The 20045-nt window shown below is 46.4% G+C and overlaps 1 protein-coding gene across 1 annotated transcript; it reads right to left on the bottom strand.

Moving 5' to 3' along the window:
- Positions 1-768: 768 nt before the first annotated feature.
- On the bottom strand, positions 769-1147 carry LOC101985425 (small nuclear ribonucleoprotein F-like). Its single transcript, XM_005352173.2, has one exon. The coding sequence runs from the start codon at positions 1077-1079 to the stop codon at positions 819-821; it is 261 nt and encodes an 86-aa protein (XP_005352230.1). The 5' UTR covers positions 1080-1147; the 3' UTR covers positions 769-818.
- Between the last annotated feature and the right edge of the window lie 18898 nt (positions 1148-20045).

Raw genomic sequence — 20045 nt, 5'->3', positions numbered from 1 at the left:
TCCTGCACATCCCTGCACCTTCCTGTGTCCGGAATCCAGCTATCAGGGTGTCACTTCTCAAGCCCGTCTCTAATGCCGCATGGGTGAACGGCAACCCCACCACACTTCAGTTGATCGATGCCTGCCAAAGCCGACTTTTCAAAGTGGCTTCCATTCTTCTTCCATGCCCAACAGCACGCTCAACATTTCACCTGCCTGCTCTTTCTTTTATTATATAGGAAACTCCATGAGGTAAACACAGTTGCTTTGCCCATGTAAACGAGGCTATCCTGGTACGGAGAGTTTGCATAACAGCAAGGATCACAGGCCTGTAATGGATGAAGGTGAAGTGGAACTTGGTCCTGAGGAAACACCCCAGTGCTTCTCAGTCCCATTCTAGAGGACCTTAGCTATGCTCTTCCCAACATAAAACCTTGCCTGTCACTCAAACACAGGATGAATGTCACATTCTAGCTTTGGAATCCTGCATCCCACTCTCCCTCCAACCCGCTGTTCCTCACCGGTTTAGCCCAGTTGCAATTATGATTCATCCAAAATAGCTCCTTTGCTCTCTCCACCTCACAAGATTCTCCCTTTTTAAAAGACTACTAGAGACCCATGCGCTCCATACTTTAAGAAGTTTTGAATCAGTATCGATGTTCCTGTTTATTAGCATCAGGGAAGGTGGGAAATAACTTAAGTCAAGGAGAGGTCAGTGCGTAAATCTTGCTGGTGTTGAGCAAATGCTGGCTGAATTTATTTTATTTATTTTTTTTGAAAAAACCCAAATCTTTATTGTATAGAAATACATATATATATATAAAAAAACCTCAAAGATGCTATTCTCTCATTTCCCCATCTTCCTCTTCCTCTTCAATGCCTCGAATATAAAGAACATTATTACACCTTATTAGAACTTCACCCAGATGTCCAGACAACGCACCATCTATGTATTCTTCTGTATTTGCAAGCTGCATGTTCATGTAGCCATCGACAGAGACCAGGTAGCCCTTATATTCCATCCCCCACTTGAGTTTCACCATCACTGGTTTCCCTGTCAGTCCATTGAGAAAAGGCTTGGGATTGAGGGGTAAACTCATCGCGAACACCCGCGAGCGCTACACCCCGCTTGCCGCCGACCCCGCCGCTGCAAACCCCTCGTGCATGACAGGAGCAGCAGCCGCCGACCCGGACAGCGCAGAGCTCGGAGAAATGCTGCTGGCTGAATTTAAAATAACCTCTACAGCAATACAGGAAGTGAAACTAATACGGTGCATTGTCAGAAGCCAACTCTCTAAGTAACAACCTCGAGATACTTCAGGCAAAACTGAGGGTACCATTAACTTTCTGGGACATCCTTCAACTTAGAATCAATCCTCTAGCTAACTGTATGTACTAAAGACACATTGCTGTATTTGGACCTAGTGGGTCACTATGTGCACTAGCGTGCATAGCCTGGAAGGGGCTAGTGCCTGACCAGTGCTTAAACAACACTGGACATGGTGAGGTGCTTAGCTCTGCTGGATTTAAAGCTACAACTGGAAAAATCTCCTGACATGGGAGTCAAAATAAAACGTACTCAGTTGACTACCTTTCTGCTTTTGAGTATGGCAAATACTTTTCTGACTCTAATGCATGTTAAACACTGTTCTGGGTACCATGAATGATGCTCCCATGGTTCTCCTGGCTCTGTGTGTGTGTGTGTGTGTGTGTGTGTGTGTGTGTGTGTGTGTGTGTGTGTGTGCGTGCGAAGCATCTGAGAAGCTTTCAGTGTCACAAAGGATGTGACATTTATCTATATTTAAATAGAATGGGTGAGTGTTGATCTCTTATTTATTATCCAGAGACTTCATCAACAACTTTTCAGAGCATGTAAAGATACATGGAGATCTAGGTCAGAATCTGAAACACTTCTGGTTGTCAGTGTTTTTAAAGGATAGCCCATGGGAGAGAGAATGGGAGCGAAAGACAGCACAAGGCAGGTGTGAACTAATTGGGAGCAGGTGTCGAGCATTAGAGACACTGATGTAGCCTTTCTGCTCACCGCAGGGCCTGGCACCCAGCCATGGGCAAGCTTTGAATACCGAGATCGTGGCTTGCACAGACCACGAGTTCCACGGCCCTGTACTTCTATGGGGAACAATGGAGCTCTGTGGAACAACGGTCTCTTGCCAGACTGAGCTACTTACACAGCCTGATTCTCAAAGTCTTCAGGTGTCACCTCCAACCAAGAAGTCTTAGCAGATACTTAGAAACCTAAACACTGTAGCAGACAATGTCCCGGTTAGCTCTGAAGAAGCTATCTTAAACACCACTGAGGGGGGCAAAGGAAAAACCCCACTGATGACAACATAGTTCAGTGGGCTTTGTAGGCATGTGTGGAGACCAGGGAACAAATCACCAGGATGTCACCTGGGATGGGCGGGAACTCCAGCAGTAAGTAGACTCTTTGCAATGACAAGAATGGTGTCTAAGACCCATCTGGGAGAACTGAGAAAGCAGTGTGTCACGTGGAGTTGTAGAACATTAATGTCAGATGTTGATTGAGCTTTTTAAAATAGAGACATCTAGTTCTATCATCCACTATCTATCCAAATGTCAAAAGCAGCAGAGGACACAGACGGCACAAAAAAAGCAAACACACAGAAAGGAAAGCGCCCATTTGGGAAATCTTTCTGATTCTGTTACCACCGAGCTGACATACCCATCCACTCCGTTCATTCTCTGATGGCCCTCTGTGGCAGAGGTGTTCAAAGGATCAGAGTGTAAGTCAGCAGGTGCCTTCCTATCCACAGAGGGAAGGAAGAAGTGATGTGTGCCTCATCCTATGTCCACGAGTGCAAGTGTTCTTGTGACAGTCTCTCGTAAGAAAAGACAAAACAGACCTCTGTTCTTAACATGATGAAGAAAGGGGAAGTAAAGCAAGATAGCAGAGGTGCAAATGAAATTAACTCATAGAAAAAAGGATGACTGATTAAAATGCAAATAAATTGAACCAGGTTACTAAGCAACACAAATACTGTGTACATGTGGAACTTTTATGAATTTAAAAGTCACAAAGTAGAAATAGCCGAAGTGCTAACAACAATAATTTGTCTAGAAATGACTTCTAAGGGAGCTAAGGACCAAAACCTACTCCTGCAGGTCAACAAAAACATTTATTTTTTGGTGCAGAAAGCTCAACCTGTCTAACTTTTGTTTGGGTATCAATAAAGTTTCGTTAGACGAAGGAGAACACAAAGATGACCATGCACAGCAGAAACTACGGCTACTTCTCCATGGTCCCAGAAATCAGGTGCTGGATTTGCACCCGAAGTGTGAACGTGGGGACACAGTACTCATCCGCATGGTTGCTGGGACTGGCTGAGGTGTGCCTTTTCTCTCCCTGTCTCCCAGAGGACACATGTCCCTAAGAGAGCATTCCCTTTTAAGCCAAGAAGACAAGTTTTACATTTTAATATATTTAAGACACCATGTGTCTTTTGAGTTGCCAGGATGTGTGGGAATGGCAGAGGTAGAAGACAGTGTCAGAATCTCTAGTATAGGAGTTACAGGTGACCCTAAATTGCTGCTGGGAATCACACCAAGGTCCTCTGCAAGAGTGCCAACTGCTGTTTACCACTGAGCCATCTCTCCAGGCCTAGAGATACACTTTAATAGAATGTATGTGTTTAAACTCTTGAAGGCCAGCCCGCAGGTTGATACAGCTTTGCTACTTCAATACAGTCCACAGACCATCATTACCAGGTCATCGGCATGGATGATGGATCTGGGGCCCAACCTGGGTGCTTCTTGTGCAATCACATGCTAAGTGGAGTAAAAACACTCATTACTCTTGAATTCGTGCTTTTTTTCCCTAGAAGCTGGACGTTAGGCTAACGCTAGGATAAGCTGAATGTTAAAATGAATGACATTAATGCATGATCAGGCAACAGTTTTCAGGGATCATAAATGAACAGGTAAAGGATGCTGGGACACAGGATATTCATATAGTTTTACAACATTTGTCCACACAAATGCTACCGCTCTATGTAACACAATTTTACACTGTGAAGTTGTGAGTTACCAAGTACTCACTAGCAGTACATACTAGTGAGGAAATGTAAAAGACATTGCCAACGCTAGTGAGGGTCCACTCTGACACCACACGTCCGCTAAGCTGATGCACTTACAAGGATACACTGCTGTCTGTGTAATATTTCCACCAGGAGCCTATCGTGACTCTAATAATACAAACAGGGCCTAGCAAGGGCCACTTAATGGAACAAATGACCCAGGCTTTAGAAAAATATTGCACGTTGTAAAGATTAAAGAAACGTGAGAACTAAATGTAATGTGTGCTTCTGGGTGGGCTCCCCAGCAAGGGCGTCCACTGTTGTGGCTCCCATCAGAAAGGAAAGGACAGGCATAATTTAGAAGGACGTGTACATCGGGCTGTACGGTATCCACGTTACAAATCCCGAACTTAGCACTGAACCTCCCTGGGTGCTAAGACTGAAGGATTGAGAAGAACCACACTTGTAAAGAACTGTGGGGATTACACGAAGATACACAGAGTAGAGAGGTGGCGTCAATGTGGTGGTGTGGGAACACCAGTGAATTAAGAGGGAAATGTGGACGTTCCTATTTGTGCCTCTTCTATGGGCTTTCAATTTGTCAAATAAAACCTGGAAGAAAAGTGAGATATCAAACACCCACAGGGCGGCAAATGGTGCCTGACCCCACTCTGTTCTAGTAGAAGAATCTGACTTCTAACTGGATCACCCTCTGCACTGAAATGATTTTGTGACTGAATAAAAATGAATGACAGGCTGGATGGATTCCTCCTGCAAAGACTTTTTGTAAAGGGAACGCTCTTTCCAGCCAAAAACAAACAAACAAACAAACAAACAAACAACAACAACAACAACAAAACCCTTCTTAAAAAATATACCTCCTAATTTTGTGTTCAGTGTGCTAGGTTATATCCTCAGCATAGGAAACAGCAGAGAATCATATTCCCTGATTGCTGGAAATTACAGTCTGATGGAAGAAGACCCCAAATTAGGAACGTAAGTCAGGTAGCAATAGTGTTCTAAAGGAGGGTAAAGCTGAGGGGGACTTCGAGGAAGCGGCACTTTAAAAAAGGGAGTTAGCGCTTGCTTGCTCGCTGCAGCAGCACACACTAAACCTATAACACAGAGATCGCACGGCTCCTGTGTAAGAATGACACACGAAGTTGCAGTGTTCCGTATCTTATCTTGAAGAAGGAGAGGGGTTAGATGACAGCAGTCAGATCACACTTAAACAGGAGATGAACTAGCTAAGGTACTCACTGAGCAGGCAGGCAGCGGCAGAAAGCAAAGCAGCAGAGAAAGTCCCGAGCAAAGGGCTGAAGTTTTCCAGCTGAAACAGCCAGGGGCGAGGCCACACAACCACTCCTAGGTCGTCTCTGAGACGGTGTCGTGTATTCTGACACCCGTATTGCTGCCTCACCTTCCCGTCTACTCAAGCCTATTGTTCTGGGCGGCTGGCACAGTGGTGCCCTAAGAAAGGACACAGCCTCCTTTGCTCCTCTCAGTGAGATTCTGTGAAGACTTTCCCTCCCCACCTACCAGTCACCTCAAGAGATGCCTTCCTTGTAATCCTCACTCCCTCTTTCTCTGATGCTTTTCAAACCTTCAACCCAAAAAGTTTCCCTCTGCAAGTTTTGTTTGCTTTTAAAGTATCAGGTCGAGGGTGGTTAGCTTGCGCTGTATTTACCACATCCAGGGAGGGTTTCTTTTCAAAGAAGCCACTCTCCTTCCAGGATGTTCCATATGCACTCACATCTCCATACACTTTCAATATAACTTACCTTTCTTCTAGATCTGGATTCAGCTCTGCTGTCAGAGCTAGTGTCCTGGTCACTCTTTGAGGTGATGGCTATGGAGCCAAACACCTAGCAACTCTGTGATATCCATGGGGATGTTGTATACATCAGGGATTTTTAAAAAAAAATTAACCTTTTAATAATCCGACAGGAGTTGCCAAAGTGTTGGCTCAGCATGTTCCACAGTTGCTGTTAACTGTAAACACATCCATCTCTAGAGATTCAGGTACAATCTAGTACGTGGTGCGGGTTGTTGAGCCAAAATTATCTCAGGGTCTGTACCTCGAGGCCTGCAGGACAGAGAAAAGCCTGGCTAGAGTTTGAAGGATAATTTCAAAGCTACTGAGTGAGGATAGACAACAAAATCTAGGTAGATGCTCCTCCAGCCAGAGGGAGGGCTTGGCTGTTTCTCATCGGCTGGAGGTACCCCCACACCACACGATGTCATTTAAGCTATATAAGCTGACACTCGTAGTAATGAACCGAGTTCCTGCTTTGATTTGACTCCCCATTGTGTCTGATTGTCAGGACTGACTGTCCTGCCTTGTGGGGCTGTGGACTGGGTGAATATGGCACAGCACTCACCTTTCTCTGGGGAATGAGGCTAAGGAGGCCTGGCAATTGGAGCCCAGACCTGGGACTTGGCTAGTTCTAGGGCTAAGTGGTCAGTCAAGGTGAGTGGGACCCCACGATGGGTAATGCAACTTCACACAAAAATGACCCAGCCTTTAAGGCACAGAGATACGTGCTACTCTCCTGAGGCCTGGAATTGTCAGATCACAATGCGATCCAGGCATGGAGGATATAATTACCCTGGCCCTCTAGGTTCCCACCGGGAATCTTTTCTCTTGGGACACCTGGAACCAGGTGGAGACTCTGGCCAGGAAAAAGGAAAAACACTTTGATAAACCCCCACCACTGAGATTCTAATCAACTATTGCGGCCCTTAAGGCGTGTTTTCACCCGCTGCTCTGACTCCCCCAAGGGCAGTAAGGAAAAGGCCAGAGACTGGGAGAGGTCTTAAAGAATCTGAAAATAACCAACTGGATAGAAGGGCAGGGGGGAGGGGGGAGGAAGGAGAGAGGCGAGGAGCAGGAAAAGGCCAAAGATCAGGAAAGGTCTGAAGAATCCAAAAGTAACCAATTAACCAAAAGAACAGGAGAAAAGGAGACAGGCGAGGGGGAAGATCAAAAATGGATGCAATTTACTTAAGAGTGGTCCCAGGGGGAAGGAATAAAGCAGGCAGAGGCAAAGACAGAAAGGAACGTAGATATTGTCTATGACGAGGAGTGGCCGCCTCCTTACGCCCCCAGCCGCCCTGGAAAGGATAAAATGGGGGAGGGAAAGGGACAAGTAAGGGGGCTCCATCCTTGCCAGGAGGAAATGAATATACCAGCCTCCGGGAGGAACTGCAAAATTGGGGCTCTCACGCAGAGGAAACGTGGGCGGAGCCTCCTGGAGATCCTAAACCCTACTTACACCGAGGCCTATAGGGCTAAGGTTTGTGGACCCCAAGCCTTCCTGGTCAATGTGGCCCCGGCCCTAACTGCCCCTTAGCCCGGTATCCTTTGAAATCTAAGGACCTGAAAGAATTGAGGAAGGCAGTGGCCGAGGATAGCCCCAATTCCCCTTGGGCCATGACCCTCCTTCAGGAGGTAGCCTACCATCCTTGTGTCCCCAAGGACTGGTATGATCTGGTTAAGGCTACCCTGGGGGTCCCCAATATGTTAAACGGACAGCCTTCTTTAAGGAGGCTTGTCGCACTAGGGCAGAGTTCAATAGTGAGGCCGACACCCCAATTCCCATCACTTATCCAATGCTAACTGGTACGGAGGAAGGCTTTTCCACTGGGGTCCAACAAGCCGGGATTGTGGCTCCATAGTGGGACCAAGTTAGACAAGCAGGCCTGGAGGCTTGGGCCACACTAGAGGAAGGACCCACTTAATCACCTGTAGCTGGCACAATGCAAAAACAAGGGAGCTGTTTCTGGACTTTATTGTCCATGTGCAGACCAGCCTCGAGAGGAAATCGCTCCCCCAGTGGGCTTAGACACCAATTTACTAAGCTCCTAGTCTGGGAAGGTATGAACAGAGATACTAGGATGGCTTGTGTTGGCCTCAGGGAAGGGTCCATGAGTCAATGGGCTGTGGCATCGCAGACTGTCAGACCCAATCACATACCAACCAGACTCTTGTGGAGGCCCTTCAGGCCCAGACCCAAACTCTAGCCTTTTCTATTACTCAAGCCCTGGTAGTTGGACAACAAAAGCAAATACCTGGGAAATGTTTCCTATGCAGTCAACTGGGGCATTTTAAGAGAAATTGCCCACAAAAGGGCAATAAGACCCAGGTGCAGAAGGGACCCCCTCCATCTCCCTGCCCTCGCTGCCACAAGGGGTACCATTGGGGCTCAGAATGCCACTCCAAATTTGATATAAATTGGAAAACCCATCACAAATCAGGCTTTAAACTAGATGGGGGGGGGGGCGCACCTTCCAGCCCCCTTAACCAAAGGAAGGAAAGGTGCACCTTCAGTTAACTGGACCATTCTAATGATAGAGGGGTTCTGACCCAAAATGACTATGATCCTTGGGGGGGGGGTGGCAAAAATTCCAATGCCTGATAGATATGGGAGCTGACGGGATGGTCCTCAGAAAGGAAGAGGTCCCGACCAGCTGGGATCTCATAACTGGACCACCTGTCACAGAGGTTGGGGGAAGGTCTATGTCCTACGAAATGGTCAGTCCCATAACTGGGGTGGGGCTGGATGAAGACAAAGGAAAGTTCAGGCCTCTGATCCTCCCAGGGTTGTCTGCAAACCTCCTGGGACAAGATTTGTTAGGACAAATGGATGTCCTTATTACCACTGACCACCTAGCCTTTTATGATGATAAAACTGAGCAACGTGTCATCAGGCAGACCCCCCCGACACTTGTATTTACCCCCAAAGTAAAGGCCACTGCCCCAGGGTCCCCCCATTAGGTGGGCACCTGGTAAGCTGGTATGGGTGGAGCAGCGGCCATTACCTGAACTTAAACTTAATATGCTCAAGAAAATCACCAGAAATCCGCTTAAAGAAGGATGGTAAGGCCCTCGATGAGCCCCTAGAACAGCCCTGTGTTTGTGATACGTAAGCCTACTGGGACCTGGATAATGTTACAGGACCTATGAACAATCAGTTCCCATATGGAATTAGTAGGGGCCCCTTTAAGGGGCTTACCTTGGGTCCCAGCAATCCCCTCCCAGTTTCACCTCACTGTAATTGATCTAAAGGACTGTTTCTTCTCAGTCCTTCTTCATGAGGAGGATTGTGAAAAGTTCACCTTTTCCATTGCTACAGTTAACTCCTCTTGGCCTGACGAGAGATACGAATGGGCTGTTCTCCCACAGGGGATGGCCAGTAGTCTGGCCGTTTGTCAACAGTATCTGTATAGTATCCTCTCTCCTTATTTTGACAAAGATAATACCCTCCTATATGTTTATATGGATGCTCTAATCACTGGGCATTTGGAGGAATCAGGGCTAGCTCACTGGATAACCATTATTGTTGATATCCTCCAACAACATGGCTTTAAAATAACCCCAAACAAAATACAAAAAGTACCCCCATTTCATATACTGGGATCCCAATTAACACTCACTCAAGCCAAAGTGAATGGACCCCAATTAATCCTGCCCGAGTCTATCACTTTATCAGGGTTACAAAAGATACTGGGGGAACCGAACTGGGTAAGGCTCTCTGGCTGCCTGGAGAGACTGGGAGCTAGACGTGTTATATAATCTCCTAAAGGGGAGCACCCTCAAGAGACCACTCCTTGTCCCTGAGGGCTATCAGGCACTCACTGAATTCGTCAATGAGCTCCATCAGGCTTCTTTGGCAAGATAAAGCCTAACATTCCAATCCAAGGCTGGATATTATTAGGGGAAAAGACCATGCTGGCTGCCATTGTTCAGCAGTCAAATGGGTACACACCACCCCCCGGGGGGCACTCCCAGGGTGTACTCTCTAGTCGATCAAATAGCTGATATGATCATAAAAATCAGGGACATGTCCCTCCGACATTATGGAAAAGATCTCTCTAAATTAATAATTCCATTCAAAATTAAGGATTTAGAATGGGGGCCAGACATTGTTCTCGCCTTGGAGGGATTTCTGGGGACCCTGAAACACCCACTTTGGGGAGTCCTGGTTAGTGAAGCTGTATCAAGAACTATACTAGAGAGTTCCCTTAGGCTATTCTGGCTTGGTGACTGGGGTAGGGGGTGGGATATTAAAAAAAAAAAGGTGGAGATGTTGGGCCAAAATTATCTCAGGGCCAATACCTTGAGGCCTGTAGGACAGAGAAAAGCCTGGCTCAAGTTTAAGGGAACCAAGTTAGGATGAGACAGCAAAATCTAGGTAGATGTCCCTCCAGCCAGAGGGAGGGCTTGGCTGTTTCTCATTGGCTGGAGGTACCTCCACATCACACAATGCCACTTAACCTATATAAGCTGACACTCACAGTAATAAATTGAGTTTCTGCTTTGACTTGACTCCCTATGGCGTCTGATTGTCCTGCATCATGGGTCTGTAGAATGGGCAGATAGCACACTCACCTTTCCCTGGGGAATAAGGCTAAGGAGGCCTGGCACAGGTATGGCACGTCTCAGACCTCCCCCTGGATCTTGGTTATGATCTAGGCAGCCATACATCAGATAGGTGTGTGGGCTGTCAGGTTAAGCCACCAACAGCGGTTAACGTTATTTCTATAGGAAGAACTAGTTTTGAACTTGACTAAAACAAGTTATCGATCAACTTTGGCATACAGCCTTGTCACATGCAATACTAGCACCTGTGACCATGGGTCTACTTTGCTCATGGGTTTTTTTTTGTGACATAGTTAGAGCGTCAGGGTTGATGTGGGGAGGGGTGGCATGTATTTGCTTTATATCTGTTGAACTAAACATAATTCATATTTAAAATGTCCAGTTGTTAGAAAGTCATCAGCATCGCCCTTGTATGATATTTGGGCTCAACAAGGGATGGTATAGAGAATCGAAGGAGAGAAGAGTATGACCAGCTTAGTGAGCCTAGTGAGGGCAGGACGGGTATTTGATGCTTTAAAAACAAGAGCTTGTGTATCTCGAATCTCACTGGATGGTGAGGGCTCTGATCACGAGCCTGCGTTGCACAGAATTTAGTTTACTCACAAACACTGCTGTCGGTGCAACAGTTACATATTTACTAGAGAGTTCACGGCTCTATATGTAATTTACACATCTGGGAATTTTAAGATCATCACCATTTCTAGTATTTTATGGAAAATGCAAACTTGAACATGAAGGAAAACTTTCAGCACTGTATATAGAGAACAGTATTCATTATAGTCCCTGAATTTGATGACGTACACACTATCAGTTCCGGGGAGGAAACTGAGGCTGTTAAAGCAGTGAGGAGTTTGAGGAAGTGAGAAAAAGGGCAGGGCAGCAGTGAGCCGGTAATGGGGGAATTCAATCCTGCATCACTGACTTATTCTCTGGGCTATCCGTCTTAGCACGTCTAGGTTCCCATGCCTGTCATCTAGACCACAGAGAGCCAATGTGCATCAGGTGAATGCCTCCAACACTTATTTCACATCCAATACTCCCGGTTCTGGTAATTTTCAAGCAAGGTCATTTTTTTAAAGCACTGTAAGGAAGGGAAGTGTTTGCTACAGGTGGACCAATGTGAGACTTACACTGTGTCTTTAGGATGCTGAAAGTGTGGTAAAGCCCTGGACCAATCAATCAATCAGGTTCAGCATTTGCAGCGTTCAGAATCACCTATTACCAAGATGTAACGCCATTGCTTGTTTTGTCACTCTCTGTAAGTGATAAGAGTTATTACGTCATTCATAACTCTTCAGAGGACTACCTACCACCTACCAGGAACTGAGTGAGATGCCTGGAGCACGGGGCTGAATACATAGACAGGGCCCTGTTCTCAAGGAGCTTTGGTCAAGAAGTATTAAGTATTTACATTTAGTATCTGCTAAATAAACACTAAGAGACTTTTCCCTCCACAAACTTCCATTTTCTCGTTTTAAAAGGATGCTGCTCTTGTCGTCGTCATCATCATCATCATCATCATCATCATCATCATCATCATCATCATATATGCAGGTGTGCAAACCATAATGCCTGTGTGGGAAGTTAAAGGACAACTTTCACTAGGCGGTGGTGGCACACACATTTAATCCCAGAATTAGGGAGGCAGAGACAGGGGGATCTCTGTGAGTCTAAGGCCAGCCTGGTCTACAAAGTGAGTTTCAGAATAGCCAAGGGTACTCAGAGAAACCTTGTCTTAAAAAACAAAACAAAACAAAACAAAACAAAACAAAACAAAACAAAAGGACAATCCTCAGTTTGATTCTGTGCCTTTACTTCTCGAGCTATTCTGCCAGCCCCAGAGTACAAACTTCTAACAAAAGATGAGACACTAAGTTTTGCTTGTTTTTGTTTGTTTTAATGAAAGCCTTAAGCCTAACAGTCTGAGCTACCTCAGTAGGTAAATTCAGTGTCATCATCCAGTGTCAGAACTGATTTGTGGCAATCGTACAGCTTACCCTCTTCTCTACTGCAAGCCTGGTTGGAATATACAGAGTAGAGTGGGCAGCTAGCTTGCTGGCTGCATGCCTGTAATTCCTTTACTCCAGAAAGAGAGAGGAAGGGGAATCTCAAGGTAGGAAAGAGATTTACAAATTAAACACTTCATTTGAGTCTAAAACTTATCTTTATGAGAGCAAATAACTATTCAAAAACATGTAATCTAAAGTTTTATCATGCACTATAATTCTGGCTCCTCAAAATCAAGTATTTTTATAATTTGGTGGTATTGTGTCCCACAAACTCAACAGCAAATGACAACTGAGACCCCATGAAAATTGTGTTCCATTAGCCTACCCTGACGGACACTAAGTCCAATGACGTGCACCTTACTGAAATCATTAAGTTCACAACTACAAGCTAGAGCTGTCAGGTTAAAACTCTGGTGGACATGTTCTGTTGTGCATAGATCGCCTACAGGCAGAGAACAAACAAAATTGCCAGGGAACAGAGAAAGCAGGAAGAAAGATAATTTGTACTAATAAGCAGGCGATATGCCAGGGTGCATTTTTCAGGAGATCTAAAATACGACTTTTATACAAATATATATTGAATATGTGTCACTAGTAAGGAAAACACCAGATGACACACGAGTGTCACTGAAGTACAGGAGAGCCAAGTATATCCAACTACTGAAAGCCAGAATAAATAAATAAGATTTGTAGTATATGGGGCTGGAGGGATGGCTCGGAGGTTAAGTGCACTTCTTGCAGACAGTCGGAGTTCAGTTCTCAGCACTCATGTCTGACAGCTGCAATGCCAGCTCCAGTAACTCTGACACTTTCTTCTGCATACAATGTGCATGCATGTGTATGTGCATGCATATGCATGTTTGGGTACACACACACACACATGCGCATGTGCACACACACAATCTTATTTTTAAAATATGGCTAATTTAGTTATTAAACCAGTTAATGTCCCACAGGACAGAAGAAACCGTGGCTTTAGGAGGGTGCTGTTAGCCCTTTCTTCTGTATTAACACATCCTCTCCAGAAAGGAGGAGGGGTGTGCGTGCTCACGAGACCCACGAATAAACAAACCGCACATTTCCAAAGTTCACAGGGAACTCTCCCAGAGTTATAGGAGCAGAAAACAACAGTTGGGGGAGAAGGTTGTCCCTGCCTGCTGTGCACAGAGCTCCAGGGATGAGGCTTTGTCGGTAACCATCCTCTGGATGGTTTGTTTCTGGTAATGTGACTGTTCTGGGTCATCCCTGTTTCTGTAAGTAACCCAAATAAAACTCATGATCACTTAGTTAGACTCTGGTGCAGCCGGTACTGTGGTCTGTCAGGGGATTCCTTTTGGGGTAAGTAGACATCTTTGTGTCCCGCCTCCCCAGGAAAGGTCTCTCACAGAACAAAACATGATGGAAGAGGGTCATCTTTCTATCTATTGTTTCATTGGTTAAGTAATAAAGAAACTGCTTGGCCTCTGATAGGACAGAAAATTAGGTAGGCGGAGTAGACAGAACAGAATGCTGGGAGAAAGAAGCTGAGTCAGGGAGTCGCCATGATTCTCCCACTCAAGACAGACACAGGTTAAGATCTTCCCTGGTAAGCCTCCTCGTGGGCTACACAGATTATTAGAAATGGGTTAGATCAATATGTAAGAGCTAGCCAATAAGAGGCTGGAACTAATGGGCCAGGCAGTGTTTAAAAGAATACATTTTCCGTGTAATTATTTCGGGGCATAAGCTAGCCAGGTGGCTGTGAGCTGGGACAGCAGGACCGCAGCCCATCACTCCGCTCCTTCTACAAGAATGTCACCTCTGCGCAGAAATTTTTTGTAGGCTGCCAAACACATAACGTCTGATTTTGCAGAATCAGGATTCTGATTAACAGTCAACAGTCACTTAGACGAAGGTATAGTTTCCTAAGGAATATGTCCAAGCATGTGTTAGTGTTCCAGGATAACACAGAATGGACATGCAATACACACCCCTAATCTCACTCCCACCGCCCACCTGCCCCCCACCCCTCCCAAGGTTTAGACTGTTTTCCCAAACATTTTACTTACGCGATGCAATCCTGGCTGCTTCAAACTCTTTCATAAGGAGCTGATCTTGATACATCCTAACTGTAATTTTGCCACTGCTATGAATTATAACATAAATATCTGTGTTTTCCAATGGTCTTAGGTAATGCCTGTGAAGGGGCTGCAATCAACAGGCTGAGAATTGCTGCTCTAGAGACACAAATTGGCCTGCAAAATCATACAGAGGTGAACATTCTCCTGCCCCCTAAAAAGGCCGTAGAAGTCCTTATTTTTTTTCTTGTTTGTTTTCTTTCTTGCTTTTGGTCACATATTTGGCTTCTAGTTGGCTGCATTAGAAAACCTGCTGCTTGTCCTGCTTCTAGTCATTTCTAAAATACAGTTCCCCATCACTTCCCTTCCCTTGGCAAAATTCCCCTGTAGGAACGCGAAGCAGGTCAACCTTTTCAGCAAAGCATGATCCTTCAACATAAAAATGCATGCAAATTCACACCACAATATTATAAGCAGTATTGTGTTATTAACACACACATGGTTGATCTTCCCATCCACCTACCCTTGTGCCAGCATTAAGCACTTCACTTAAGATCAGTATGCTAACGACCTCTGTAAGTCAAAGCCAATTACGTAACAAAGTAAAAACTCTTCTCAAGGGCTTTAAGGAGTAAAAAATTAAAAACTCCAACTCTGTGCTACACATGACATCAAGACCCTTAGTGAGTAAGACAGAAGCCATACAAGGCCACTCTCTGTCTATCAAACAGGTGTTAACAGGGGTTTGACAAACATCTATCCTTCTTGGTCTTCACAGAAATCATATAAACTACTTTGTATTTTAATCCCTCTTTTTCAGATGAATGAACTGAAGAATCACAGAATTAACTTTCCCAAGGTCACAGCGTTGGTGGGACTCAAGTTCAGAGTATTAATAGCTTCAGAGTTCATAGGCTCAAGCACTATGCCATGTGATAGGTGATGGCCGAAAAATTCTATAAAATGGGTTCATCACTACCACCCCTGCCCTCCACCACAAACATCCTTACACTTATAGAGCAGTCCTACACAAATCACTGTTCCAAACAGAGGAAGAGTTGAAAATTTACTTCACACTCCAACCCCGTTGAGTAAATATGATTATCATCCACAGTTTACAGAAGAAACTGAGAGAGAGGTTAAGGTCACAGTACTAATAAGATGCATGTTGGGATGTAGTCTGGACAGCCTGGTCCCCATGTCCAGACCCTACCCCCCCGCCACACACACACCAATCCACTGCTCACAGTAATCCGGAGAGCACAGGCCAGTCAGGAGCACCTACTCTTCAGAACCTCTGAGGCTGGAAAGCGCCAACTAAGGCACAGAACTGTAACTAAATGCTCATTAGGATAACAAAACTCATCAGGTTACAGGGTTTTCATCCAGCCTTGTTAAGAAGGCAAATAAGCAACACATGTAAGCAAAGTTTCATCCTAGCTGACTCTTAAAAGACCCCCTTCTGGCCGGAAAACTTAGTCAATTCAGAACAAACGAGGTGTTATGGTGGCTTCTTACAAATCCTTCTATAGAAAATTGGTTTTGTTCTTGCAGCGTTGGGGTTTCTCAGAATTCCCTTGGGGCTGTGGGGAGCTGGAGGAAGAGGGCAAAATGACAGGACCGCGGTTCCTTGACTCCACGTTCAAGTAAGTGGCCCTGTTAATGTGTTTTACATACTGGGCTTCCCCTGGCGGTTTTGCTAGGAGGTTTTGCTAGGAGGGTGGGCAACCCTTCTTGGCTATGATGCCTTCCCTGGCCTTAGCATTTCTCCTTTCTCTTCTTCCATGCCATGTTTACCCGAGCTCTGGCCATTCTTTCACCTGAACCTCCCTTTCCACTCCCTCCTGCCAATCATAATCAGCATCACAGCTAACACTTATTACACAGCAAGCTCTAGTCAGATATTTTTATATCGGTTACATCATGGAGTGCTCTAAACACCCCTGTGAATTGAAGTCTATCATATTGATACCACTTTCAGGGCAGGAGACCAAGGTTTAATTTGCCTACTGCCCAATGTTCACTAGGTTGGAGATGAAGACGATGCAAACCTAGTCAGCCCTCTCCAAAAGCCCCCAACTGTTTACCAGCAAGGTGTCCCACCCTCCACCCACTTCAGGATTATTCCAGGTCCCATTGGAACTTTGTTCACGACTCAGTCTGCTGAAGGCACATAGGAAGTACCTTTCCTTCTGGAACAGCTTTTCCAGCAACACCTGGACACCACTGAGCACTATGGCGGCTGGTCACAGTACAGCAGCAACTGCCCGCAGTGCTGGGACTATCGGTCAGGTCTTCCCTTGATAGAGTGCTACTCAGAACTCCCCATGTTCCCTCACCCAGACACAGGGCAGGCTGGTGTAGTGTCTTGGCAGGTAGTCAGTGCATCTGTAGTTTTAGGCAATCCCATGAAACAGATGCTGTCACTGCCCCCCTCCCCAGGTTCCTCAAGGACTCACGCAGAAGTAGCTATGGCTCTGGGAGTGGGCTAGGCTACCCTGAGAAGACAGCTTAGGGCAAAGACTGTGAGAGCACCCCTCTTGGTAAACACAGCACAACAGCCGTATTGACAGGACTCCGCTGCAGACCCAGTGAAACCGTAGGGAGTCGTGGCTCGGGACACAGTCTCAGACGAGTACAGGTGGGCAGCCGATCACCCCAGTTTCCTCTCCACGTGAGCAGGGTAACTTGGAGATTGGAGACAGGTCTCTGGAGTTGTCTGAAGGGACTGGCTTCCCCTGGCCCAGGGCAGAGTTCCTCTAGAACACACCCTTCTTGGGTGATTTTTCTCTCATGATCCCACTTCCATATTTGTCTGTTGGTATTTCGGGGGTTTCTTCTTAAGTTCTTATGGAGGGCAGGGGTCTGTGCCTTGGAAAGCCACCCTATGACTTCCTCTGACTTCTTATTACCCCACTTCTCCATTTCCCAGACAGGAGGGCTCCATAACTCTCTCTAAGGCTTCATCAATGACATCTACAGAAGTTCAGTAGCAAACTAAAACCGACCAAAAAGTTTATTTATTTTAAAAAACCCACTTATTTATTTTTACTTTTATGGATGAGTGCTTGTGTGCCTTGTGCCCGAGGAGGCCAGAATAGGGTAGACGATCCCCTGGACCTGGAGTTAAAGATCACTGTAAGCCACCATGTGGGTGCTGGGAAGCAAACCTGGGTCCTGCTGAAGGGCAGTAAGAGATCTTAACCACCAAGCCATCTCCCCAGCCCCAGGAGTCGCCTACAGGAATACGGAAGGTGCTGGGGTGTAGCTGAGGACTGGCAGGGAGGCTTTCGTGGCATACTTTCATGCGGTGCTTGAGAGGTCTGCAGAGATGGACTCTGTCCAGGTGACCAACATGCAGTGACTGAGGGAGGCCGGTGTAAAGTCACAGTCAAGTCAAGAGAGGTCTGAAGAGCCATCCCAGCTCTGGACTCCACTGAGGCTGGCATAGCAGCTTAATCTGAATTTCTCCTCTGCCCCCCACCCGTGAGTGAATGACTGTGTGTGTGTATGCGTGTATGAGAGAGGTGTTTATATGTGCCATAAGTACATGTATGTATACATGTGCAGAGGCTGGAGGAGGACATTGGATATCCTGATCTATTGGTCTCTGCCTTACTCAAAGATATTCTCTGAGACAGTATGTCTCACTGAGCTTGGAGCTAGGCTGTAAGTCATCAAGCTTCAGTGATCCTGCTGTCTCTGCCCCCCACAGGACTGGGATTACAGACACAGATACACACAACGGACACAAACAGACAGACAGACAGACACACACACACACACACAAACAGCTTTTTTCATGGGTCCTGAGATCTGAACTCAGCTCTGCATGCTAATACACAAAAAGCAGTCTTATCCACTGAGTTATACCTAGCTCCTCCTTCCCATCTCTCTTATAAAAAAACCAAACAACAAACAAACAAAAAAAACCCCCCAAAAACAAAAACCCACCTTGAATCTGTGAGAATCAAACCCGTGACAAGACAACTTTAAATTCTGCTTATTAATGTCTCCAAAACTGTACCGTGTGGAACTTTACTGGTGGAGGTGGCGCTGTCCCTTCTTGATGCTCTGGGACCAAGAAGCGATTGGCAGAAAGGGAGAGAGGCAGCGGTTTTAAGAGAATGAAACGAGGTAGACACAAACCTGTTAGGCATGAGATGCAGTTTCAGTTTCTGAACAAAACAACCAAGACATAAAAGGGCAGAACAGCCAGTGAAAATGAAAGCCGAGACCACAGCTGAGGCAGCCGGAGACGATGATGTAAGAGAAGCATCCAAGGAGGGCTAGAATGGGCTCCCTGGCAGGGGCCACAGACTGGATTCACACAGCCAAGACTCCTGCAGCAGAAATCACCCTGATCTGAAGCAGGGTCCCCGACTTCAAGAAACTCCATCCAATCCACAGAGTGAAGGCCACACCGGGAGAGGCCAAATGTCATGCGGAAATTCCCAGTTAAGAGCAGGGCTGAATTGGTTCTACTGTAGAGTCCAGGGGGATCCCCAGGGTGCTGCAGGGAGGACCTTTATAGAGAACCTTCCTGACAACTGAAGGGCAAGGGGGATCCCCAGTAGCTGTGGAGAGGAAGCTGGCGACAGCTTTGCTCATGGTTGTGTCTGACTGCTGGTATCCACCGCCTCCTCAGTTGCACTACAGCCAAGAGATTAGAGGTGTGGAGGGCGGTAGCAAGGTGTCTGATACTTAAGAGGATGAATCTGGGTAGTGTCCAGAAAGAGGTGAAGGGGTTAACTTTGTGTGGTCACACAAAGAGAAGGGGAAGTACCAAGAACAAGGATAATGCTGGTGCCCGGGTCCCTGCAGCAAGGAGACCAGTGTGGCTGAGGAGAAGCAGAGGAGCGGCTGATCTGAAACCTGCTGGCTTCTACTTGAAGATGGGAAATAAAATGGGGACAAACTTGGGTAGGATGACACAGTCTGACACCCCAAGTTTCCCTCAGTTGCTGCTGAAATGTGAAAATGCTGGGCCCCCTCCCCGCCCGAGGTTCATGTTTGAACACTTGGTCCAGGGCTGGAGGCGTTTGTGTTGGAAAGTTGTGGACTTTCTGAGGCCTGGTTAGAGGAAATGGGTGACTTGGGGGTGGGACTAGAGGTAGCCCCTCTGGGACTGCCTCTTCCTGACGGCTGCCACGGTATACTCCACCTGCCACAGAGGGGTCACTCCTGCCGCCATGCCTTCCTCTCATCGTGATGTCACCGAGTCCCTGAACTGTGGGCCAGAGCACGTTCCTCTTACTTTCCATCTATTCTACCACAGCAATGAGAAAAGCAGGAAACAAGCCCTCGACAGGATTTATCTTTTACGTACTATTCCTCACAATTGACCAGTTAAACATGCTACGAGCTCACTATCTCAGCCCCTAAGGAGGCAGGCTTTGAGAGAGGAGGCGCTGTCTGTCTGTTGGGCCCTTGGTAGAGTCTCCCAGTGTCACATGGAGTGTGTAATTAACACAATGAATCAACACACCATCTTGGGAGAAACCTGGATTCCCTTCATGAATGGCAGTGTACCCAGACAAACACACACACACACACACACGTG

The sequence above is a fragment of the Microtus ochrogaster genome, chromosome 8, assembly GCF_000317375.1.
Source record: "Microtus ochrogaster isolate Prairie Vole_2 chromosome 8, MicOch1.0, whole genome shotgun sequence".
Taxonomy (NCBI): Eukaryota; Metazoa; Chordata; class Mammalia; order Rodentia; family Cricetidae; genus Microtus; species Microtus ochrogaster.
This window is presented reverse-complemented; position numbering and strand designations above follow the sequence as displayed.